General features: G+C 41.8%; 1 protein-coding gene across 1 annotated transcript; it reads left to right on the top strand.

The window, feature by feature from the left end:
* Positions 1–1,261: 1,261 nt before the first annotated feature.
* On the top strand, positions 1,262–20,887 carry LOC108887393 (leucine-rich repeat neuronal protein 3). The gene is made up of 2 exons (XM_018682808.2): positions 1,262–1,657; positions 13,118–20,887. The coding sequence occupies exon 2, from the start codon at positions 13,565–13,567 to the stop codon at positions 15,692–15,694; it is 2,130 nt and encodes a 709-aa protein (XP_018538324.1). The 5' UTR covers positions 1,262–1,657; positions 13,118–13,564; the 3' UTR covers positions 15,695–20,887.
* The last annotated feature ends 1,823 nt before the right edge of the window (positions 20,888–22,710 follow it).

The raw sequence follows: 22,710 nt of genomic DNA, 5'->3' as shown, positions 1-22,710 counted from the left end.
TTTATGAGTGTGTTTTATTGAAGTCCCACCCTGCTTGCTTATTGTTATGTCGTTTAGATGTTTGACCTTCACTCTGCAGAATGATGTATGTGCAGAGTTTGACTCTACAAGGCCATTTTCACATTCATCTGCCTAAGGAGCAAAGTTTCCCCGTCCTCACCTTAAATCTTGGTTTAACATGACTATGTATGAGCCGGGTGTTTTGAAGTCACACCTAATTTGGAGGTCAGTCATGGTCAAACATGAAACTTATACAAGTTTGAGGTAAATACATGAAAACTTCAGCAAACAAACACAAGGGGGACATCTTGTGTTTAGTGGTTAAACTTTATTTTTTAATTTAATTTAAATTATTTGCATATATAGACTGGATTTTTCAAAGAGCAAGAAGGAGTACATGTAAATTATGTGTATATATATATATATATATATATATATATATATATATATATATATATATATATAACTGACAAGATGTGTAGTCGATGCTAAGAGCTCCCCTGTGAAAGACGCCATGTTTGAACGTTGGACATGAGCAACCAGGACCACAGGCAATCACCCACAAATTTTCAAATCATACCCACAAAGGACCCAGTGCTGTGTTCAGCAGCATAATCCAATCAGTTACGTCCATCTCATGCTAAACAGAACTAACATGTAAATCATTCTAAAAGTACACAAACAACACACATCTTTACAAATATTTTATCATTTCAAATTAAATTGCAGAAATTAGACTTGAAACTGAGTGTTTTTTACAGTGTAGCTTTGCTACTTTCATTTCAGTAAAAGATACTTCTCCCACCACTGGGACATCCACCAACTTATACAGGTACAGCATTAATTACTAGTTGCCAAAATGTAGTATCCGTCTGTGTAACAAGATTGTAGTTGTGGTGTTGGTGCAACTCACTGGGTAACAGGATGGCCAAGTCGGCCATCTTTAATTATTTATTCAAATATTGTGTCCTTTTTAGAATATAACGTGAAAACACTAATAATTCATTAGTGCCAATCCCATCCACTTTTACAGTAGTGTTTCTTACTTTAAACTGTATTTCAGGACTCATGACTACACTGAGTGACTTATTGATATGGATATTTTTTGCAGCGTGCCTCACCTCCAACACAAGAAGACATAGATGAGTGCAGGCTTCTGGGATATGACTGACGGCTCCTCTCAGCCAACCAGAGCAGGGATGCTGCGCGCACCTCGCCTGCTTCTCTGACGCTATTGGCTGTTCTCTGGAGAGTCAGGGTTTGTTCTGATATTAATGACTGCTGAGGAGACGGCGGCGCATCTATGTGGTCCGCCTGACACTTGATCGAGGGGAGAGATGCGCCCTTAACAGCCGCTGTAAAGACGGGAAGGGAAGGGCACAGGGAACGCGTGAATCTCTTTCCACGCTCTCGCCAACCTGCTTTTGGACTTCGCCGTTTTTTGCTTTTGCCCTACGTCCTCACACAGAAGCCGAGTGTTTTAGCTGTGGAAGAGAGTCCAGAACTGATTTCTCATCAACTGCGTGAAAATAAGAAGACCACACATTGTTGACTGGCTTTATGTCGCGCGCTGGGGGCTCTCTCGTCATTGGAGCAGCGCACTTGATGGGAATATAGACAACACACACTGTTCCGAGGACTATGATGGTTAAACCGGGTAAGTTTACTCTGTTCACTCCTCAAATGTGTTTCTATCATTTCATGCATATCGCACGGTCGCGTCTGCGCAACGCATTTTCCAAGTTTATGAAAAACGCCTAGGTCCAGTGATTCGGCGATGTTTTACCGGGCATACCGACATGTAACTGAACTAACGTATCATTTCGCCTCCAAGACACAAATAACTCGTGCGCGGTTGCAGGAATTAGGGAAAATATTGCAGGATAATTATGCTGATGACTGGCCTCGAACCCTCATTTGACGTGGAGACGCGCTTTTGCGCAACTATGCAGGATGCGTCTCAAAGAGACGATGCGCTCAGTTCAGGGCAAAGAAAGGCAAATTAATTAAGGACATTCAAAACGGACGAGTGTGTGTGTGTGTGTGTGTGTGTGTGTGTGCATGGAGTGATGGACTGGCAGTTTCATGTCCCCCGGTCCTGCTTAGTGAGCGCACACCAGACACGTCTCGAAGAAATCCACGGAATGGTGCCCCCCCCTCTAAACCTTCCTGTTGCAAACAGAGAAGTCGTTACCGACACAAGCCACCAAAGTACGTTACACATCCTTCCTTACAAAACCACATAACACCATCTCACACACACACACACACACACACACACACCAGCGGTGAACAGAGGAGGGAGTCTTTGCTTTCAGCGCCACATCGGCAACGCTGCATTCAGGGCTTTTGCTAAATTAACAAAGCCACCGAGGGGCATCTTCCAGCGCATTCACCAGCATCACTTCACCTGCTTGTGCCTGTACACCCACACATCCAGGGATCCGGTTATAGAGACAGAGACAGAGAGAGGGAGAGGGAGAGGGAAGGTATTCACTAATCCCATAACTGCAGTGGGGCGTCTCTCTACCCTCTCTTTCTCTCCCTCACCCCCTCCCATTCTCTCTCTCACACCCTCCCCTCTCTGTCCAAAATGTATGTCATCCAGCAGATGTATTACTCATGAATATTTCAAAGGCAGATAAACAGATAATGGCCGATAATGACAAATGTGATTTTCACCAAGGGGGCTTTTGTGTCTGACGGTTATAATCTTCTGTGCAGACGTGTGTTCTGTGTATGCACGCATGCGAGTGTGTGTGTGTGTCTGCTTTGCTTGTTCCTGGTGATGGATACAATAGATTTTGGCCTCCACAGTGCAAATGACTCACCCAAAGCAGCTGCTCAATATGAAACACAGTCAAATGCCACACGAGAGCCATCATGCCCTCACATCAGACACTGTGCCATGCTGAGAAAAACCTCAGCCTACACACTATGCATTGTTCCCACTTAGAATTATTTGACTACCTGCTGATTGAGCTAAGGCTGTTTATAGCTTACAGTATAGTATAATATTCCAGCCACCAGCTTTCCAAAAGTGAGCCTGCAGCGGTGATTCCATGTCACGTAAAATAGGGTCCCGAACAGTTTGTGAAGCTTGAACCCAAGTATGTGTCTGTATCATAACACTGTAGCCACGATACAGTTTCTTCCCCCATGGTCATAGGAACAATAAAGCAAAGCACTAATGGGTTTCTTCATTAATTTGGGCACATTTGTTCAAAACAAATCGATATTACATGTCCACAACAAGTCATACGCTTAAAGTGAGTGGCTGTGCGAATTGCCTATTGATCTGCGTGTGAAACGGTGAGAAGCAGGCTATACGGTAGAGAGGAGGAGGGGGAGGTTGGAGATGGTCTTGTGCCTGCATTGGCCTTGTGGAGGCTTGGGGTGCGTGATAGGCAGCACAGTGTGGGTGTTCCTTATCAATTTCTCTATTGGCAGAGGGCAGCAGGTTCGGTGAGAGGATGTGTGGGTGCCAGATGCTACGGTTGGTTCAAAGCAGCATTCAGGAAGTCTATGATTGCACCTTCAGAATCAAATTAATCTCAAGATTTTTTTTTTCTCCATAATGTTGGTAACAACATGCCCAAGGATCTATCACGGCTCCTGAGTGAAATGCATGTAAACATATTCACAAGACGGCTGCAGGGGATCAGCCTGTGCAGCCAAGCATAGGCCCTCTGATAGCATCCTGCTCCCAAACAAACACAGGCACCCATTAAAATGGAATAAGCACAGACAACAGACAGAGGGCAAAAGGAACAGAGGGGGAAGAGAGTGGTGAGCATGTTTGTTTTTGGATCTAGTGGATGGATTGTAGCAGACCCAAATTATATGAAAAGACACACAGAAAGAAAGAAATGAAACAGAAGAAAAAATGGGATCAAACATGGTTTGATGGTAGCATCCATGACATTTTGGTGTTTTTCACATCAAATGTCAAAATGGGATGTGACACTTCCTTTGTATCCAGTGACATTTACTTAGATTTGCATTTTAGGTGTTTAGCTAGCACACATTTCTGAAATGGTTGGGTAAAATGCTTTGATCCAGGCTAGCACTTGAATAAAAAGCTGTACTAAAACTGATCATGTATAATAGATAAATGTCAGGTACTTGGACAACAAAACTAAGACTCACACACACAAAAAAATCAAAGCTATTAACTGCTAATTAGCCTGCTATTGTGCAGATTCATATCAGAGATGGACATGATAGGGACATATGTCCATATTGCAGTTTCAAACATGAGCAGAGAAGAAGCAGAGGACATCTAAGGGCTACTGCTGTGCTGCCCATCTGTTCTGCATTCAGACAGATACATATAGGCCTCCAGTGCACTAATGAAAAGCTTGGTGAACGAATGATGCTATAATAGGAGACCAAGTGTTCATACACCGATGAAGCTGCAATGTCTGATGCATTCACAGGCAAATATGTGTATACGTGCTGTATAGATGCTTAAGCACATGGGTATAGAAAAATGACTTAAAGTACATATACAGGAGCAATTACTGCCCCCCCCCCAATCAGCCAGTCATTGTCCTGCCAAGCCTCTGAAAAGATACAAAGCCATCGTGCCATTTGAAAGCACCATATCTTTCATCTGTTTTAGCCGAGGAAAAGTAGCAGAGAATGAAAAGAGAAAGAGAAAGCCCATATCAAACCCCATGAAATCATAATAAAGAGGTCCAAGCCAGCGATAAATGCATTTCAGTGGCATATAATGATTGATTCCGTCTGCCGTTGGAGCTTATTCCCTCCAGGCTTGTGGCCCCTTGACCAGCCATATATTATTCATATAAATATAGATAGCTGCGCATCTTAGAGGCAGCACACATGCCACATTTGCACCTGCAGATTCAATTTGGCTCTGACTTTGAGGGATATGCCGCTGGCTCCATTCCCCCCTGCCTGTCCCCCTCCTCACACCTCCCTCTTTCATTCTGGCTAGCAGCTATACATGGAACATTATGCAGATTTTTGTCAAGAGTGAGTGCGATTATGTTGGGGAAGAAATGAGTGTTGGAATGTTCGCTACGCCTTTGACCTTATCAGCGGCAGCCTTAAGCTGGATACCTTTGCTTAATTTTAATAGATGCAGCACTATGCGAATTAGACAAGGGGACCTAGCTGTGCTCTTTTCACTGTGTGGTGTGTTATGCATGCATTATGCGAATGAGTGAGCGCGTGTTTGTTTTTGTATGTTCTCTGTGAGGATACCGTCGGCTACGTTACGTGTGCAGGCTCGCGTATGCAAACGCATGAATCTTTCAGTGTGTTTGCATGTGCTGCTGTCTGCCGTGTGTGTGCATGAATGCAGGTGGGCGTTCTATAGCATTCGATAGTGCAGTATGTGTGTTCTCCCTCACTCAGCCCAAGGGCATGTCTTGACCAGAAAAGAGCTGAAAAACCAGAATCGAGGTTCCTGTGGTTAATTTGGAACATTGATTTTACATTAACAGTCGACTTGCCTCTGATTCATGGCCATACAAGTGCAGATGTAAGGGGAAAGGTTTTCATCCGCTCCCACATGCACATGCTCGAGACGCACATATGTACTGGAAGCTTCATTATGCATACACACTGCATAGAAGGTTCCCTTTAATGGACTCTTCCTTACCTTGGAGAAAGTATAATAGTAAATCAATGAGGTGAAGGGCAGAGGGAGGGACAGTAAAGCCTTCCAGAGGCACCCACCCACTGAGGGGCTTAACCAGAATGTCAGACAGAAGTGACTTGGTTGTGTCACGGCTGTGCAGCGTTTCCACCACAGCATCTGCCGGAAACATTTCAGAGGTGCCGTGTCTTTGGACATTCTCCCTTGCTTTCACATTATCAGTAATAATTCACCCTGAAAAGAGAAGTACCCTCTACAAAAAGGTTGCCTAACTGCAACCAGAACCCAAGGCGACCACATCCAGTGGACAGAAGGGGTTAACAAAAATTCACACTGCATGGGCCAAAAAAACTTGCCGGTAATTAGAAAATACAGAAGGAGCTACTTAGAGACAGTCAGACAGGTATGCAGATAGACAGATTTGGCACAGCAGGGGTGACAAGTATTGAGAAGGCAATTAGGCCCACAGCAAACGAGCAATGGGACAGTAAGATGCCCAGAAAAAAAGACAGGAAGACAAAATTAAATGCCTACTCTCTCTATAGCCCATTGCTTGGGTGGATTGCGACGCTAACAGAGAACATAAGGAGAAGTATTTGCCATAAGGGTTTGAAGAGCGAAGAAAAATGTGAGAAAGCAGGATGAAAAGAACAAGGTTTATAAAAGGAGATGTGGGGGTTGCAAATCATGAGAAAAAGCAAATGAGAGAAGGAATATGGAGGGAAAAAAGTGAGCCTGAGAAAGAGGGGGTGACTTGAAGAAGAAAGGCTTGCGAGGCTTATTACCAGTGGATCAAATTTCCCACTGAACCATTTCTACAATACACCGGCTACTCTCCTGAAAGAGGAGGCAATCCGGCTGCGCCCTACTTTCCACTTACGTCTGACCTTTATGTCTTCCACCCAGTTTTACCACAGTGAGTGTAATGTCTACCTCTCAGCAGATGCAATACTGCCTTGTTACCACTTAAACCGTGCAGGCCTCATAATCATCTCCCCAAGGGCCAATATGCTCCCCGCAAAAACCTACATCTAGACTTATTCCACAGCACAGGTCGCACAAATTCTTCACTTTTATGCCCAACTTAACCCTCTCAGAGCATGTGTTTTGTATAATAAATGATTTTATTTTTACATGAGCTGCAGGTCAACCTGCACTGATGAGTGCCCAACCTGCAACAAAGTAATCATCTCTCGGTCCCCGCTCTGCTAAACCCAATCCGAGCGCTGTGAAGCAATGGGGGAGGATTTATAACTCATTTCAATAAACAGCGTAAAACAAACAGCTCTGCCCGGCGGCTTGGCCGCCCGGCCGATCTGAGTCAGGCTTGTCTGAGTTAGCAGCACTGAGCCACCAGGACCAACGCTTTGTGCCCCTACTGTGCACACTCATTAATTTAAAGTGGTCATATCTCACTGGTCTCTAATCAAACTGTATTTGTGCCATTACTGTCCGGAACAGCCACAGTGTTAGTATAATGGAGGTAGCCCGGTGGGAAAGTGAGTGCGAGGTGTTGCCAAGATCTGAATGGAAAAGCTTTTCACCTTGACAGTGGGTGAACCTCTTAAATGTAGCCTCATCCCAATTCAGGTATATCATGATTAGTGTGGTGCCATTTCCAGAGAGCAAATGATTTCCAAATGGTACATTTTGGGTACATAAGTCATGAATCCACTCAACATATAAAGTATGTGGCTATGTTAAATTAAGATTACAGAACAAAAAAAAAAAAAAATGCAGACAATAAGCCAGCCTAAATGTGAACATTTTAATGAGCAGAGATTCCAAAGCATCCAGTGAAGTCAAATGTCATACTAATTAAGAGTGAAATCTGTGACTAACGAGAACTAAAGACATACCAGTTTATAATGGTGATGCAATAAAACTGTCATTTCTCAGCAGCTTCTCAGTCGGAGTAAGTCAATAAATATTCACATATGGTTGCACCCAACTGTTAATGGTGATGCAAAGACACTGCCATAAATTCCCAGCTTGAACACATGCACGAAAATCTGCATGACATTGGCCTGTAGGTCCCACAGGTAATAATCAGAGCTAGACAAAGTATATGGGCCAATATTCAGCCAATATCAGCTGATATAGAACCCCTAAATATTGATATCAGTATCAACCTCACAAATCCAGTATCATTCAGGCTCTAATCATAATCACTTGAATCTATAGCTCTGTCAGATCTATAGTCTTTCAGCTCATGGTGTAATTTTGAGGGCAGATGACTTTGATCATGAAAAGCTCTAAAAACCCACTGTATGCTGCTCGCCCGTCATCTCAGAGTCACAGAGCCGACAGAAACAGCAGCATTAGCAGCTCAAGAGCCAAGAGACTTCAGTGGTTGGTAGAGACCAAAACAGAGCTAAAAGAGTGAGTATTGGGCTTACATTCTTCAGGTGAACAGAAAGATGACTCCAGATAAATGCTAATGTTTCCTCATATCTGCTGGATATGTAGCAGGCCCTGTGGACCCATCAAACAAACCCTGCAGGTTTAGACCATGGTGGTAGAGCTAGCTGTATTTCACACAGTTAAGACAGCCCAACACAAGCTGTGTTTACTGTAATGTTCACAGCTCAGGATTAACACTGGCGAAAGTGAAAAGCCCATGGGCTAGACTGTCAGCCTGCTACTGTAATGGAGGTGCTTTGGAGACCATTGCTTGAATGATTACCCCCCCACACACACACACATCTGGGAGTTCGTGTTAGCTCCACGAGTGAACACCTTAGCCTGACCTATAAAAGGCTTCCATTGGCTTCCTGTGCAAATGTCAGAGCTTAGGCTTAATGTGTTAGTGCAGGTAGACATAAGGTTATAGGAGATTCCATTTCAAACCCTCTAGGTTATATTACCAGCTGTTGATTATGTATCTCCCTAGTCTAGATTTCCAAAGGCACAGATTACAAGCATCCATCTTTTAATTGCATTTGCCCCAGCCATATTAACCACATTTCTCTTGTCCAACAGTTGACTAGCCACTTTACCAAACGCACATCTTTTCTGGGAAGTACTTGTTTTCTCCCAGTCTTTGCTGGGGTTTTTCCAATTCTTCTGTTTCTTTCTGTCTTGCCACGGCTAATATTTCCTGCAATGACAGCATTCTCAGGGTCACCACAGGTTAATACACCACTACTGATACTATGGCAAGTTCCTCCTCTAGGCAAGTCATTTTGTCCTCCAGATCTCTTCTCTCCTTCTTCCCACCCCTCTTACTCCACCTCAATTACCAGCAACTGAGCAACGGATTGTGGGAAATTAGCTCTACATAGAAGCAGTGAGTGGGGGCGTATGTGTGTGTGTGTGAGGCAGGGTAGCTCGGCTGGACCTCTTACTAATAGGTTAGTACAAGTGGTGTGTGGACTCTATAGTCACAGCAGTCACGGTGCAAGGCTCTGAGAATATAGACTGCCTCTTCACTGGGCTTCACATAATGCAAGCGTACAATACCAATTTACCTGCTCAACTGCCTGTAGATGATTAGGATAGTTCACTTAAAATGATGCAGTTTGTTGGGAAAGTATACGACAGTATTTCAACCTTAAGTGTAATGAAATGCAGTCGCTGTACCCTTAACAAGCCTGAATTTCTCCAGCCAAACAGGCATTCTAAATGGAGGCTGTGTTGTTGAGAGCTTTTCAATTTTGCTGATGTCTTAACACATCTTGATTAGGTATATTGAGCTCCGAGGATGTTCCACTTGTCATTTACATTCGCCTAATCTGAAAGCATGCATTGTATAAACATTTTCTTACTTGTATTACATAGCTGTCTTGCCTCAATTGTATTTATTACAAACTGTTTTATTACATAACCAAGTCATTGACTCAACACTATTCCGCTCAGGCAGAGAGCATGCCTGAAGACTACATTTGCCACATCAGACACATCGCCACACAAGATGTCACCTCTGATTCAGTCAGCTACTTCTTACAAATGACTCCCAATGTTTTCCTTCAGCAGCCCTTCACTGGGAACCTGAGCTGACATTCAGGAGACTGGAAATCAAAACCTGATTCACATAGATCTGTCTACAACATTAATACATTTATTTCTCAGGTTAAAACATATGCAGTATTTAACTTGGCTCTGAGAGTCAAATATATACAGTGATAAGTGGCAGCATAAATTAGAAAGCAGCATTAGTAATAATAATAATTTGAGAACAAATCTCCATTTCAAATGTATTGGCTTGGTTTACATAACTCATTGTCAATGCTGGAGCTTAATGTTGAAGTATAAATCAGCCTTGGACTGGAGTTCAAATTTTGTTCATTCCATAACCACATTATTAGATACAATGGAGGAAAATGCACAATGCATAATTAGTCTTTTTATTTCTGGAGATAACAATTTAACTATTTTACTGGGTTTACTGAAGCAAATCTTTGACTCAGTATGTAATGCAGTATTGTTTTTCTAGAGGTATTAAGGCCATTTTTATCTCAAACTGAATGGTTCATGTTAAATGCAAAAATACTCTGCAACTATTTTGATAATTCTGTTATTGTTATTTCATAAGCAAAAAGGCCATCAATGTATCAGTTCCAGTCTATCAACTGTCAATGTTTTCTAGTTTTCTATAATAGTAAATGGATAACAGTCAAAACAATTAAGTCAACCTGAGGTTTATGAAGTTGTGATAGCCATTTTAATAATATTGTAATAATATTTTTTGTTTTATAAACATTTTATAATGCAAGTTTTATTGATTTTTGTTGGACACGATTAATATATAATTGAGAAAATAAGTTGCAATTAAATCAATGATGAAAATGATTACATATATTCCTAACATTTGCAGGAGTGTACTGTGTATGTGTACTGTGATGCTTTGGAAATAATGCATGCTCTGTGGACCACCACCAGGATCGAAAATCTGGATTTTTATGAACCAAGTGTTGGATTATTAACAGACTTTTATTCTCGTCAGTAAGCAGGGAAATATGTTGTATTTCCTGGCCACACCATCTTGCAAATTGTCCAGTAAAGCCTCATTAATCCGATCCTAGATTTTCATCAATGTGGGACAACAAACATTCATATTAAACTAGAATTCTTTTTCTCGATCTGTCTCTTCTACCCCTTCTTACTGTCCGTGATGTCCTCCTCACATCCATCATCAAGCATTGCCAAAATGGGATGAAGTAATACCTGATTTAATGTGGTGTAAAAATAGGGCAACACAATGTCTTCTTCCACACTAACACAGCCAGTTCAGACCGTTTGTTTTTTTATTGCTGCAAAGTCTCAAACAGAAAATATTGATCGTGAAAAAAAAACAGTCCAAATATGTCCCCACTGACACAATTAGCATCAGTGGTAAAACAAATAACGGCACACCCTGTTAGAGCCTAAAGCAGTGATTGCACAATAAAGCTATGCAATAACAGTTAACCTGACCACATTACACTGCTGGTAATTGTGATTAGTAAAGAGGAAAAGCCATAGCAAGCAGAGACAAGACCCAAATGCTGTAGGTAATTACAGAATCTGGCCTGTGTTTCCAGGGCACGGATCAACTACATAGCCCACAATGAAGAGCCAGTGCTGAGGGAGAGAAGCTAAACCCTGTTTATCAGAATGCTCTGGGTGTTGCAGCTTATTAAAGTGCCAGGTGCTTTTGAAAAATAATACCCCCTCTCTCTTTCTCTCTCACTCTCCTTCCACTAGCTCCATGTCTGCCTCCCTCCGCCCTTTCCCCCCTCCCAAAGCAGACTCCAGCCAGCGCTGGAGCAGAGGTTGAGGAATGAACCCTTGGCTTGACTTCGCCATTGGGGCAAACTGCAGCGTTTCTGCTGCCTTCAGAAGTTCTTACTTATTTATTTATTTATTTATTTCATTTTATCCCCCCCCCAATCTCCCCTGTGGCCACTGAGGTGGAAACAGTGAGGGTGATGAAATGAAACCATTTCTTTCTTTTCTTGTTCTCACTTTCCAGCCGCCGTCACACTTCTCCTCTTGATTCTTTCCATTTCATCCCCTGTCTCTCTTGACTTTTCCCATGATGTGGTGCGTGCTCTTATAGGCCCAAAATATCACAAGCACCATCAACCCCATCTGTTCGGTAAGAGGCAGTTACATTTGACAAATTACATGGTACACTTCAGCTGTGGAGCTTCTGCCATAGCAGGAGGCGGTGGGAACAGTAATAACAGTATAAGAGACACTACATTAAAAAAAGGCATGTCTCAATCAATATTTGTTACCACATGAACTAAAAGAACTTTATCACCCCTGTCACACTGGCGAATAAAAGGTAAAATCTGGTCACTCGGTGGATTTGTTTGCCCTTTAATGCTTAAGCTTTTACTGTTAAATGTGCCCCATTTCATAATAGGGCTAATAACTAAGCTATAAAATGTGCCTAAAATTCCCAGATTCCCACTGGGCGCTGTACCCTAACAGTTCTGGCTTACAAGTCATTGTCGTTGAAACAAAAGCCATTTTTAACACCCCCCAAAATACTATTTATACACAAACATTACCTTTATCTCTCTATATATACTGTATCATTCTGTTTAAATCAGGTTTGTTACCTAGAAACATAAAAAAGCTGTGAGCTTTCACTCTATTTGGAGAAGTACTGTGTCTTCAAAAACTCCCACAGTGGAATGAAAAAGTCAGTGGCATGTACACTGTTGTCTGCTAGCAGTCTCAATTTTAACATCTGTGAGACATTTCAGATGTAGCTAATGTTACAAAAAAAACAAAAACAAAACGTCTATTTGATTTGTAATAAACTCTTTTTGAGCTTTGACTCCTGTCATTTATAAGCATGTGTCTGAGACGACAGGATTATAATTATGTATTTTTACCCTTTAGGCCTGCGTGTATGTGCTACTGCGTGTGTTACAGCTGTTAGTAATGTGTGGCCACTGACAAGCTGCATTATCTGCACTTTCCAAAAACGTAAAGCCCTATTAGCGTGCAGATTTGTTGATTTGCACAAAGATTAATTATGTTAACACATTAATTCATTTTTATGGTTTCTGCATCTTGTAACAGGTGCAAACTGCATCTGGGTCAAATGCTTAGTTTGCATGTACGGCCTAACTGTCTCACTACGGCGTGTGCTATTGGCTGCCCGCTTACTTGTTGCTATAGTGACTGACATATTCCAGTGTCTTTAAGCAGCTTGCCCTAAAGGCTAATGCTTAAGCCCTAGGATGTCTGCCATTTAAGAATCTTAATAAAACCCTCTCTTTAACCAATAATAGACTCACACTGTTGACATCAGGATTGAATGCCATATTGCACATGCAGTATGGCTCCAGAATGAAGTCTAGAAGGTCAAGCAGATATAAATCCATGGTTCTGTGTCCTGAAGGGAGCATGTATAAATGTCAACATGCATCGGTGTGCCTATAACAAGTGTCAATGTGCCCAAATCCCTCTCTTACTACACTCCCTGACCATCTCTATTATCATGTAATACTCACAACACTTCTCTCTGTCTTTGTTTGTCTTACACAGGTAGGAATGGATTGGGCTGTGGACTCTGGAAGCTAGTACTGACAATCAATGAGGACATCCGTCTTTAAAGAAAGCGCAGAGTCTTCATGGATACCTATAAATGTGCTCCACACAAGTACTTTAAGGTATAATATCAGTCCTTCCTTTTTTTGTTTTTGCCTCCGCCCACCTTCTCGGGTCTGCTTGGCTGCAGTCTTGGTCCTGAACCCTGACACCAGCAGGCAGCACTGAGTGATTGGTCATTACATCCAAGGGCGTCAACACAGCAAGACAAAAAAATCCCTTGGGAGCCCCCGCTGCAGCTGGTGGTGGTGGCGGTGGTGGTGGCAGGGGCGGTGAGTCAATCGCCTCAGCAGCTGCAGCACATGATTCATTATTTGTGAAGTTAAGGGCTCAGACCACTTAATCTACAAGGACCAATTTCTTACTGGAGGGAATCGGTCCAATATGAAGGACGTGTCATTCGTGGATCGTCTCTTTGTCGGCTTGGCCATGGCCTCTTTTGTTGTGGCCACTGAGGAGAGGCCTGATTGCCCAAAGCTCTGTGTGTGTGAGATTAGACCCTGGTTTTCTCCCAGTTCTGTGTACATGGAGGTGCACACAGTTGACTGTAATGACTTGGGACTCTTTAGCCTGCCGGAAAAATTACCAGTGGGCACACAAGTACTGTTACTGCAAACAAACAACGTTGCCAAGATTGACAAACCCTTGGATTACCTGGCCAACATCACAGAGATTGATTTATCGCAAAACAACTTATCCTCAATTAGTGATGTCCATCTGGGGAACCTTCCTCAGCTGCTGTCCCTTCACATGGAAGAGAACTGGATACGAGATTTGCCGGAACAAAGCTTGGGAGAGTTAGCTAACCTTCAGGAGCTCTATATGAATCACAACCTCATCTCCTCCATTTCCCCGATGGCTTTCCAGGGTCTCAGCAACCTTGTGCGGCTCCACCTCAATTCTAACAAGCTGACGACCATTAAAAGGGAGTGGTTCGAACCCATGCCAAATCTGGAGATCCTGATGATTGGTGAGAATCCAGTTCTTTCTATTGATGATATGAACTTCAAACCTCTCAGTAACCTCCGCAGTCTTGTTCTCACCAGAATGAACTTGTCTCAGCTTCCTGACGATGCGCTGGCTGGTCTTGATAACTTAGAGAGCATCTCTTTCTATGATAATATTTTCCCTGAGGTGCCTCACTCTGCCCTGAGAAATGTAAAAAATCTGAAGTTTTTGGATCTAAATAAAAACCCCATTGCGAGGATACAGAGAGGGGACTTTGTGGATATGCTCCATTTGAAAGAACTGGGGATTAATAGCATGCCAGAGCTAGTTTCCATCGACAGCTTTGCCCTCAATAACCTCCCTGAGCTGACCAAAATAGAAGCCACCAACAATCCTAAACTCTCCTACATCCATCCTAATGCTTTCTACAAACTACCACGGCTGGAAACCCTAATGCTAAATGGCAATGCGCTCAGTGCCCTCCACAGGATTACTGTCGAGTCCCTCCCAAATCTCAGAGAAGTTAGTATGCACAGCAACCCTATCCGCTGTGACTGTGTAGTCCGCTGGATGAACATGAACAAGACCAACATTCGCTTCATGGAGCCTGATTCACTCTACTGTGTGGAGCCTCCGGAGTATGAGGGGCAGCATGTCCGACAGGTGCACTTCAGGGAGATGATGGAGATTTGTCTGCCACTCATCTCTCCTGAAAGTATGCCTGGGCATATTAAAGCACAGAATGGAAGTTCAGTGTCTCTCCATTGTCGGGCTTTCGCCGAACCAGAGCCGGATATCTATTGGATCACCCCATCTGGCACCAGGGTCTTGCCTAACACCGTCTCTGACAAGTTCTACATGCACCCAGAGGGAACTTTTGACATCTATGACATAACAGAAAATGAAGCTGGTCTTTACACTTGTGTTGCCCATAATCTGGTTGGAGCTGATCTTAAATCTGTTTCAGTAGAGGTGAATGGATATTTTCCTCAACCTGCAAATGGGTCTCTGAACATTGCGGTCAAATCAGTGGAGACAAACTCCATCCTGGTTTCCTGGAAGGCCAGCCCTGGTACCCTGGCTCCCAACATTAAATGGTACACTCTGTCAGATGCCAACCATCCCACCACTGCGTTTACCACCAGGGTTCCTTCTGACATCCAGGTCTACAACCTCACTCATCTCAGCCCCGCCACTCACTACAAAGTGTGTGTGGATGTCCGCAGCATCCACTACAACCATGACACCAAATGTGTCAATGTCACCACCAAGGGATTAGAGCTGGCAGTCAAGGACACAGAAAAATGGGACGCAGCAGTAATCACCGTCTTTGGTGTGCTCTTGGCTGTGATTTCAGTGGCCTGCCTGCTTATTTATGTGTCTCTGAGGAACCACCACCTTTATGGGGATATAAGGAAATGCGACTCCAAAGCTTCGCTGACACCAGTGGAAGCTACCAGTATGCATTCTCCTTTCTTTACAAAGCTGTGGGTATCGGGTAAGGGACTACCAAGTGGAGTGGAAGTGAAAGCCACAGTCATAAATGTATCTGACAATGCCTTTTAAAGAAGCGCAGCTTTGTAGAGCACCACACACCAACTACACTGAATGGACAAGGCCATGGGCAGGGGTGGACGAATCTGTAGTACTGTTTCAAAGGCATACCCATTGCTGGTCCCTGGCTCAGCTACTCTGGCAAACTGTTATTGGACTGGGATGGAACTGTTTAAAATAGAGTACATGCTCTCCCAGTTTCAACCCAAGCTGAAGTGGTGGCTTTGTAACCGTTACATCAAACCAAGCTAACATCAACAGGAAGGGGGCATTTACTGCAAAAAGATATATTTCAGTACCATTCATACAGAAATACAGGCAGAGAAAACGAAGTGAAGATGATGATGATGATGATGGTCAACTCTCTTGTAATTGACTGTTAAATGTGTTCAGAGTTGTGGAACTGTCTGTGTGGTCCCAAGCAATACCGTCTGTGCTTTGTCAAACATCCATAGACGAGTTAGAGATACAGTAATAACACCTGTCTATTATGGGAAGGGAGATTTAGTAGAGTAGACAAATAACAGTGACTATGGTGTAAGCCTTTTGATGAAATATACCCCCCTCTCCCTCTTTTCTATTTAAAGATGGATTCTTGATTTTTCATGGAAATACTGTTATATATTCTATTATGTTGATGTAATGACAAATCCTCTGTATCTGAACAGTTTAAATGGGTTTTAAATTAAGGCAAGGAGCAGACTACTTTTGATTACAATGTCACATTAAGCTTAATGAAATTCAGCTACAAAATGGGCATCTAGAGAGGACATTTTCCAAATGGCTGTTTATGCTGTGTAGTTCTCATTGCAATGGTGACTGGGAAAAAAATGTGGATAATGTTGGACTGAAAGAGATATAGCAGGTTGGTAAAAATGGAGGCGATCAATGTGTTATTGCCTCAAGAAGCTGTCTGTTATGCCCTGGTAAGTGCCTACAACAAGAACTACATGAGGTAAACAGAGAAGACACTGAAGAAACACGTCAGCCACAGCAGAACATGGCCATGTCATCATTGCAGAATCACAAGCTATTCTCCAGTACTTTTAGTGGAAATACTTTCTCAGTATTTTTAGCATACATATTTTAAGAAAACATTTTGTTGTTGCTTTGGGTGTAAAGTTAAAAAGCCATTTTTATATTAACTGTATTATATGTGATCAATGGGCACAACAGACTAATTAAGAAAAGAGCTAAGAAAAAAAATAAATGTCATTGTTTCTTTTACAAACAATTGCCTACTTTCTCTCTTTTGCTTTCTTCTCATATTAGCTATAATACCATTGGTTTGCATTTGTTTTTTTCATTATTCAATCATGGGTTAATGTGAAATATCTAATGACATATCTGTGACATTTCATCTGCAAGTATGTCAAAGAAAATATTAATAATGACCAAGTGGTACAGAACAAAAAACTGTCTTTGAGTCAGACCACAGGGGCAAAGTCAGGAGACTTCAGCTGAATGGCTGAATGGTTGTCCTAACCCTAACCCAGAAGGAAAAAAAAAAAAAAAAAAACAGCAACAAAAGAACAGAACTCATTAGCCGCCTCATTAAGAACATGTTCGTCCTTCAGCTGGTCTGAATATAGTCACTGTGCTACAGCTACAGCTGCTGCTGCTCCTGCTTAGACAGGGACACAGCGTCCCTACGACAGAGAGATGAAGTACAGTACTGAAAAGTCAACGCAGGGTGGGATAGAGCTGAGTCTAAGCTTTAGGACTCACATTTTATTTGTCTTACTGAATTATCCAGCGCACAGAACATTTCACATGAGAAAGCCAAGCATGATGAATGGTTGTCAGAGGCGGAGTGACGTGGTGGATTTATCAAACAGAGCCTAACACTCATACATCAGGCCAGCCTTCAGCACCATGGACAGAGGCTTTTAGAGCCGAGCCATCTGTCAAAGACAAAGGGAGTTAAAATATGACGTGGTGTGCTCCTCAGGTAATGCTCAGGTCAGATTGAGTATGTCTCTTTGCAAATACAGGCCCACGTACAGATGCACAAACAAGCCTGACAGAGTTACAAATGTATCTACATTTACAGGAAAACACAAACGCAAATTCAAGGTCATTGACTGACACAAAGAGTTATTCATAGAAGAGGACAAAAACATGTGAACACAGTCAAGTACACGTATATACAAACACACACACACACACACACAATCAACCAACCTTTGATACCCAGAGGTGTAGCAGCCTCTGCCTGCGTGATTGGAAAAAGACAACATGACTGCCAAAGAAGCCACTAAATGAGTTGACCAACCAAACATGTTCTTTGAGATGAGAGCAGCTCGTGAATATTAGCCATATTGTTCTTCTTATTTATTTATTTTTCTGCAATTCGTGATTTGATTACATACTTGAGTGAATAAGCCGAATGTTATCCAGAAACTCATCTCTCCTGCTGTCTGTCCCAATCTCATGCATTTCCGCAATCTCTCTCTTCTCTCTCGCTGATGACACTCTCTGTCCTCTGGCAGGCATGTGAGGCATATGTGCATTCAAAGCAACCTATATTAGAAAAAACCCTCTGGATTTAGCTTAAATCCCACATGAAAAGAACCAGTGAGCTGTCACCATTTAATCCACAGTGAGGAAGGCAAAATTATGTTTCTCGCTGAATCTTCAAATATTTCAAATATTAAAACCACCTTGTTCTATTCAGAAAAGCCATCTGCACTGAGGCAGATATTAAAATGTGCTCTGTGAAGGCTTATGGATGGGTGTTCCTGCGGGTTACATATTCATTTTAATTTTGTGAGGATCATTGTCAGGCTGCCTGAGATTTGATGGTGCAATCCAACAGTGGTAGGTGCAAGTTCAATAGCCTATTTATTTATTTCATTTTTATCACAAGACAATCATTAAGTCAGTGGCTGGCAGGTAATTTCCTTTTTACCTTATTAGAGGGAAGAGATGTGAAAAAATGTGATATAGGAATGAATTTGTGAGCCTGTTTAAATAATATTACTGAGTTGATTCAGACGTGCTATTATAGGACACATTTGGGAATGCTCTACTGCAATGACTAATTTCCTAGAGCACATACAAAGGGACTATTTAAACACAATGTATTTAACAGTTTTTCAAGTAGCTCATATTCATTAGCTTTATTCACACAACAGCCTCATTTCATAATACGTTTTTTTTTTCTTTTTGAAAGCTGTAATTAAAATATTTAATTTACCCTCTATCTGAGACGAGATAAAAAAAATTCCAATAGCACTGCAAGGGCTGCAGAAAGCAAACAATGTTCAAGCTGCGAGGCATTTTTATACGTTTGAATTATCAGCTTATTAAAGTTACAAACTTCCACGTAGGTCAGCCAGTGTAGCTACAGGCAGCCACACTCCAATGAAAAGTGAAAATGTCAACATGCATTTACAGTCCTGCTGCTAGCACTATGTTTAATGCCACTGCTTGCTTTTAAGAGGCCGTTATAGCCCACAATTGGAAAAACAACCAGATGACCTATGGATTGCAATAAGAAAGCACTGATTTCTTTCATGACAGAATAAAAATGTATTTGCCTCTTGGACCCTGTATTAATTAAAGCAACACTTTTGCTGCAGCGGTGTAAATTGTTTTGTGTCCTATCACCTGGAGCTGATGTTAGTGCCAATGACAGGTGAATTTTTCACTTATCAGTGAGCCAGTGCATCGCAATTCTGAACATGCATTGCAGTGTATTTCCTGAAAAGTAGAGACAGAATGTCACAGCAGATTTGGCATGGCTCATCAAAAACCAACCAGTCAAAAGCCATTTGTGTGTGTGTGTGTGTGTGTGTGTATTTCTGCTCTGTGTGGCCTCTTCCTGTCTCCATTTCCATAACCATCACTCCCAATGTGTGCAGCTAAAAATGTTGTTCTTTTCTTCTAGTCTATGCGGTGTGCAGTTAGAATTACATGAGCGTGAACTCACATCCACATACTTGCAGTCCCATTTACATACAGGCAAAGTGCCCTACCAAAACACAGCTGCTATTAGTCATCTCCAGTTTTGAAGTAACATGTCGGAGGAGAATTGCTTTCACATTTACATATTTCCTCTGATTCACAGTCCGCATGACATCACTGAAACTCCACATATAAAAGAGGAAGCCAATTGATTCAGACTTCCATGCAAATGAGAGGTTTCTCAGCGTAAGTAACCCAACGTATTGATGAACACACAGCCATACGTCTTGTGTGAGCCACAGTGTGGGAATGATATGACTCTGCAGAGGGCTTTTCTACTAATTGGAAGACCAATTCTCAAACAGCTGATTGGTTTCCTGGACTACTGATTGATTAGTGCCTCCCTTTGTCTCACTGCAGTTTCCTCTATGAAGTGGCAATGCAGCCTGTGCCGGGGTCAGATCGATGCAGGGACTAATGAGTTATTCACATGCATGTGCTCACATTAATGATGAATTGGGATTGGGGAAAAAACAGGGAAGCACAGTCCTAACAGGCGAACATGTAAGGACATACAAGGATGCTCTTTTCTTTGTTGGTTTAACAAAGCATTGTCAGCCTCACGGCACACATGCACTGTCGCTCTCATCAGATTCATTAGCCCTATAGAGGCCATCGATACTCGCAGCTGCCCGCATTAATCATCTCTGATCATTAAAGTCCTGTTGTGAAATGGCGGAAGAGCCACCTACAGTTATAGTCTTTGTGTAAGTGCCACCTTTTTACTGCAGGCTTGTTTACGTAATGCTTCACTCTGATCCGTCTGTAAAAACCCTGCTGCAGACTTTACTCTCAATTAGGATGATGGAAGGTTTCAAGAGTAGTTAGGTAGTCATTCAATCGAGCTCTGAGGTAAAGTAGACCAGTATCCAGGACATTTTTGATTTAAATAATGAATTCCCATTAAGCAAATATTTGCAAAAGCATGTATAAATGCTCATTTACTCACTGGTAATTATTCACTGGCGAAAGTGACAGAGCATTTGCAACAACTGTCGTTATTATTCACATAATCAGGGGAGCATGTGAGAGGAACAAATGGAAAATGATGGGGATACTACGACTTCAAGGAGTTTATGTTTCATTTAACCCAACAAACAGAAGAGGTTATGGGCAATTGTTACTCTAACATGCAGTGTTTTAGTCATTTATCAAGACCCTTTGGTTAAAGAGACAGAAATGTACAGAAAAATAACTGTTGTGGGTATCTCATTAAAACTACTTTGGTACAATTTTCCTTGGCTCAATATTTTTTTTTTGTTCAGGCTCCTAGACTTCTACTTTTTGCAGCAATTACAAGATCATAAATTGCAGCTTTTGTGAGTGAAGAAAACAAAATTAAGCAATTTGGTCACATTATCAATAAACGTCAACAACAAAATAGTAGAGGGATAGTACACAACAGCTTGACAAGGAAAAAAAGACATAAATGGGGCTTGGATGCACTAAAAAACATTAAAGTACTGTTTTGTTTATAGATTGCTGGCACCGCTAAATGATTTTGTGCTTCTGTTGACTAGTTAGTGAAGTGTCAACACTGGCTGGCAGAAATGAATAAAAAATAAGGACAAAAATAGAGTTCAAATGAAAAGAGCGTATGAAATCCTACTGTATTAGTGCTTGTGAAGTGGCGTGGGCCTCATTCCTCAAACATGGCTTGACTAATCCAGGCTAACATGATATTAGTCAACTAAAATGATCCCGTTAATTCTCATTCATCTAGCTGGGTTCCTCTTGGTGCAGTGAAAGGTTTGATTTGTTAATCCAGGATGACAGTATCTTGAATAATAGTGAGCTCTTATTTCCAAACGACAGCAACATGAGTAGACTGTAAAAGGATCAACACTCATATAATTAGCTCATTATATGACTGCACCTATATGATGTGCTGGTATGGCAATATGGCTATATAAAGTCATTTTTCATTGCAACTGTGCAACAGTTGATTTAAAGCTGATTGACAACATTAAACATATTCTAACTATGAAATGAAACCTGTGCAAACATGATACTATCATTATTAAATGTAATGTCGTCTGATTCCATTGATTTGATAACCATTAAGGAATCTTAAGTTGAATTTAATTTTACTCTTTGTTGAATTGGCTCTTTCTTATCTTTCTTATGTTAAGGCACAGTATATATAACTCCTTATTGTGAAAATGTAAGTGTGATAACTGCACCAACAGATCTTGATGCTTTCTCAGCAACCTGCATGTTTTCATCTGAATTTAATCACAGCAACAATTCTCAATCTGCCTCTGAGTAAAGGAGCCATCTGCTGCAGAAACAGGGTTCATGTACAAGGTTAGTCTTAAAAAATCTTGTTTATGATGCAGCTAACTCTAATTAAGACTGGATTTAGTGGGCATGGGTTTAAAGACTCACTGCTCTGACAACAGCTCTGTATAGGTTCAGAAAACGGAAAAATCCAGTCCTGTGTTGATGATCAATAATAAAAATCAAGGTATCTCAGCCTTGAGATAGCCTCAGACTCTAATTATTAATTGATGAGTAATTAAATCCTGCATTCTGGGTATTAATGTGGCTTGGTGAACAGGGAATATGTATTTCCATATATGGTGTTTTGCATTTTTAAGATGAAAACACCTAACATTTACTTTCCCTCCTGAATCTATAATTATACTTATTTGCATTTTTTATCTCCTAATCTAATGTGGTCAGTTCTAAAATGCATTTTATCATATTCAGTCCTCCTCGAAGCTCCAGAGAATTTGTGTACTATAGGAATGCAGCAGCAAAGGAGCCTATGTCCTAAATAAAATGGCTGTGTTTGTCTCTCTTCATAACGGGTGGCCTTATTCTTTGATGTAATGATGGCAGAGTTGGATGGGGAGGGAGGATAGATTTTATTGGATGGGGGTCAAGGCTCATGAGGGCCATTCAGTTCGAGGAACACCTGCCTGTGCTGGTGGTGCGCTGCCTTTCTCACACAAGTATGTTTCCAATTACTGTCCGTACCTGTGCAGGCTGATTGCACTGCAAGCACACGATAGTCATCAGTTCTGTCCCTTGCTCAGGCCTTGATGCTAATCAAG

Source organism: Lates calcarifer, linkage group LG18, assembly GCF_001640805.2.
Source record: "Lates calcarifer isolate ASB-BC8 linkage group LG18, TLL_Latcal_v3, whole genome shotgun sequence".
Lineage (NCBI taxonomy): Eukaryota > Metazoa > Chordata > Actinopteri > Centropomidae > Lates > Lates calcarifer.
Note: the sequence above shows the minus strand (reverse complement) of the source record. Positions and strands in the feature narration are given on the sequence as shown.

What these genes read in the sequence shown, in the direction of transcription:
- LOC108887393 (XM_018682808.2), top strand. Translation starts at nt 13,565, where the DNA reads ATGAAGGACGTGTCATTCGTGGATCGTCTCTTTGTCGGCTTGGCCATG.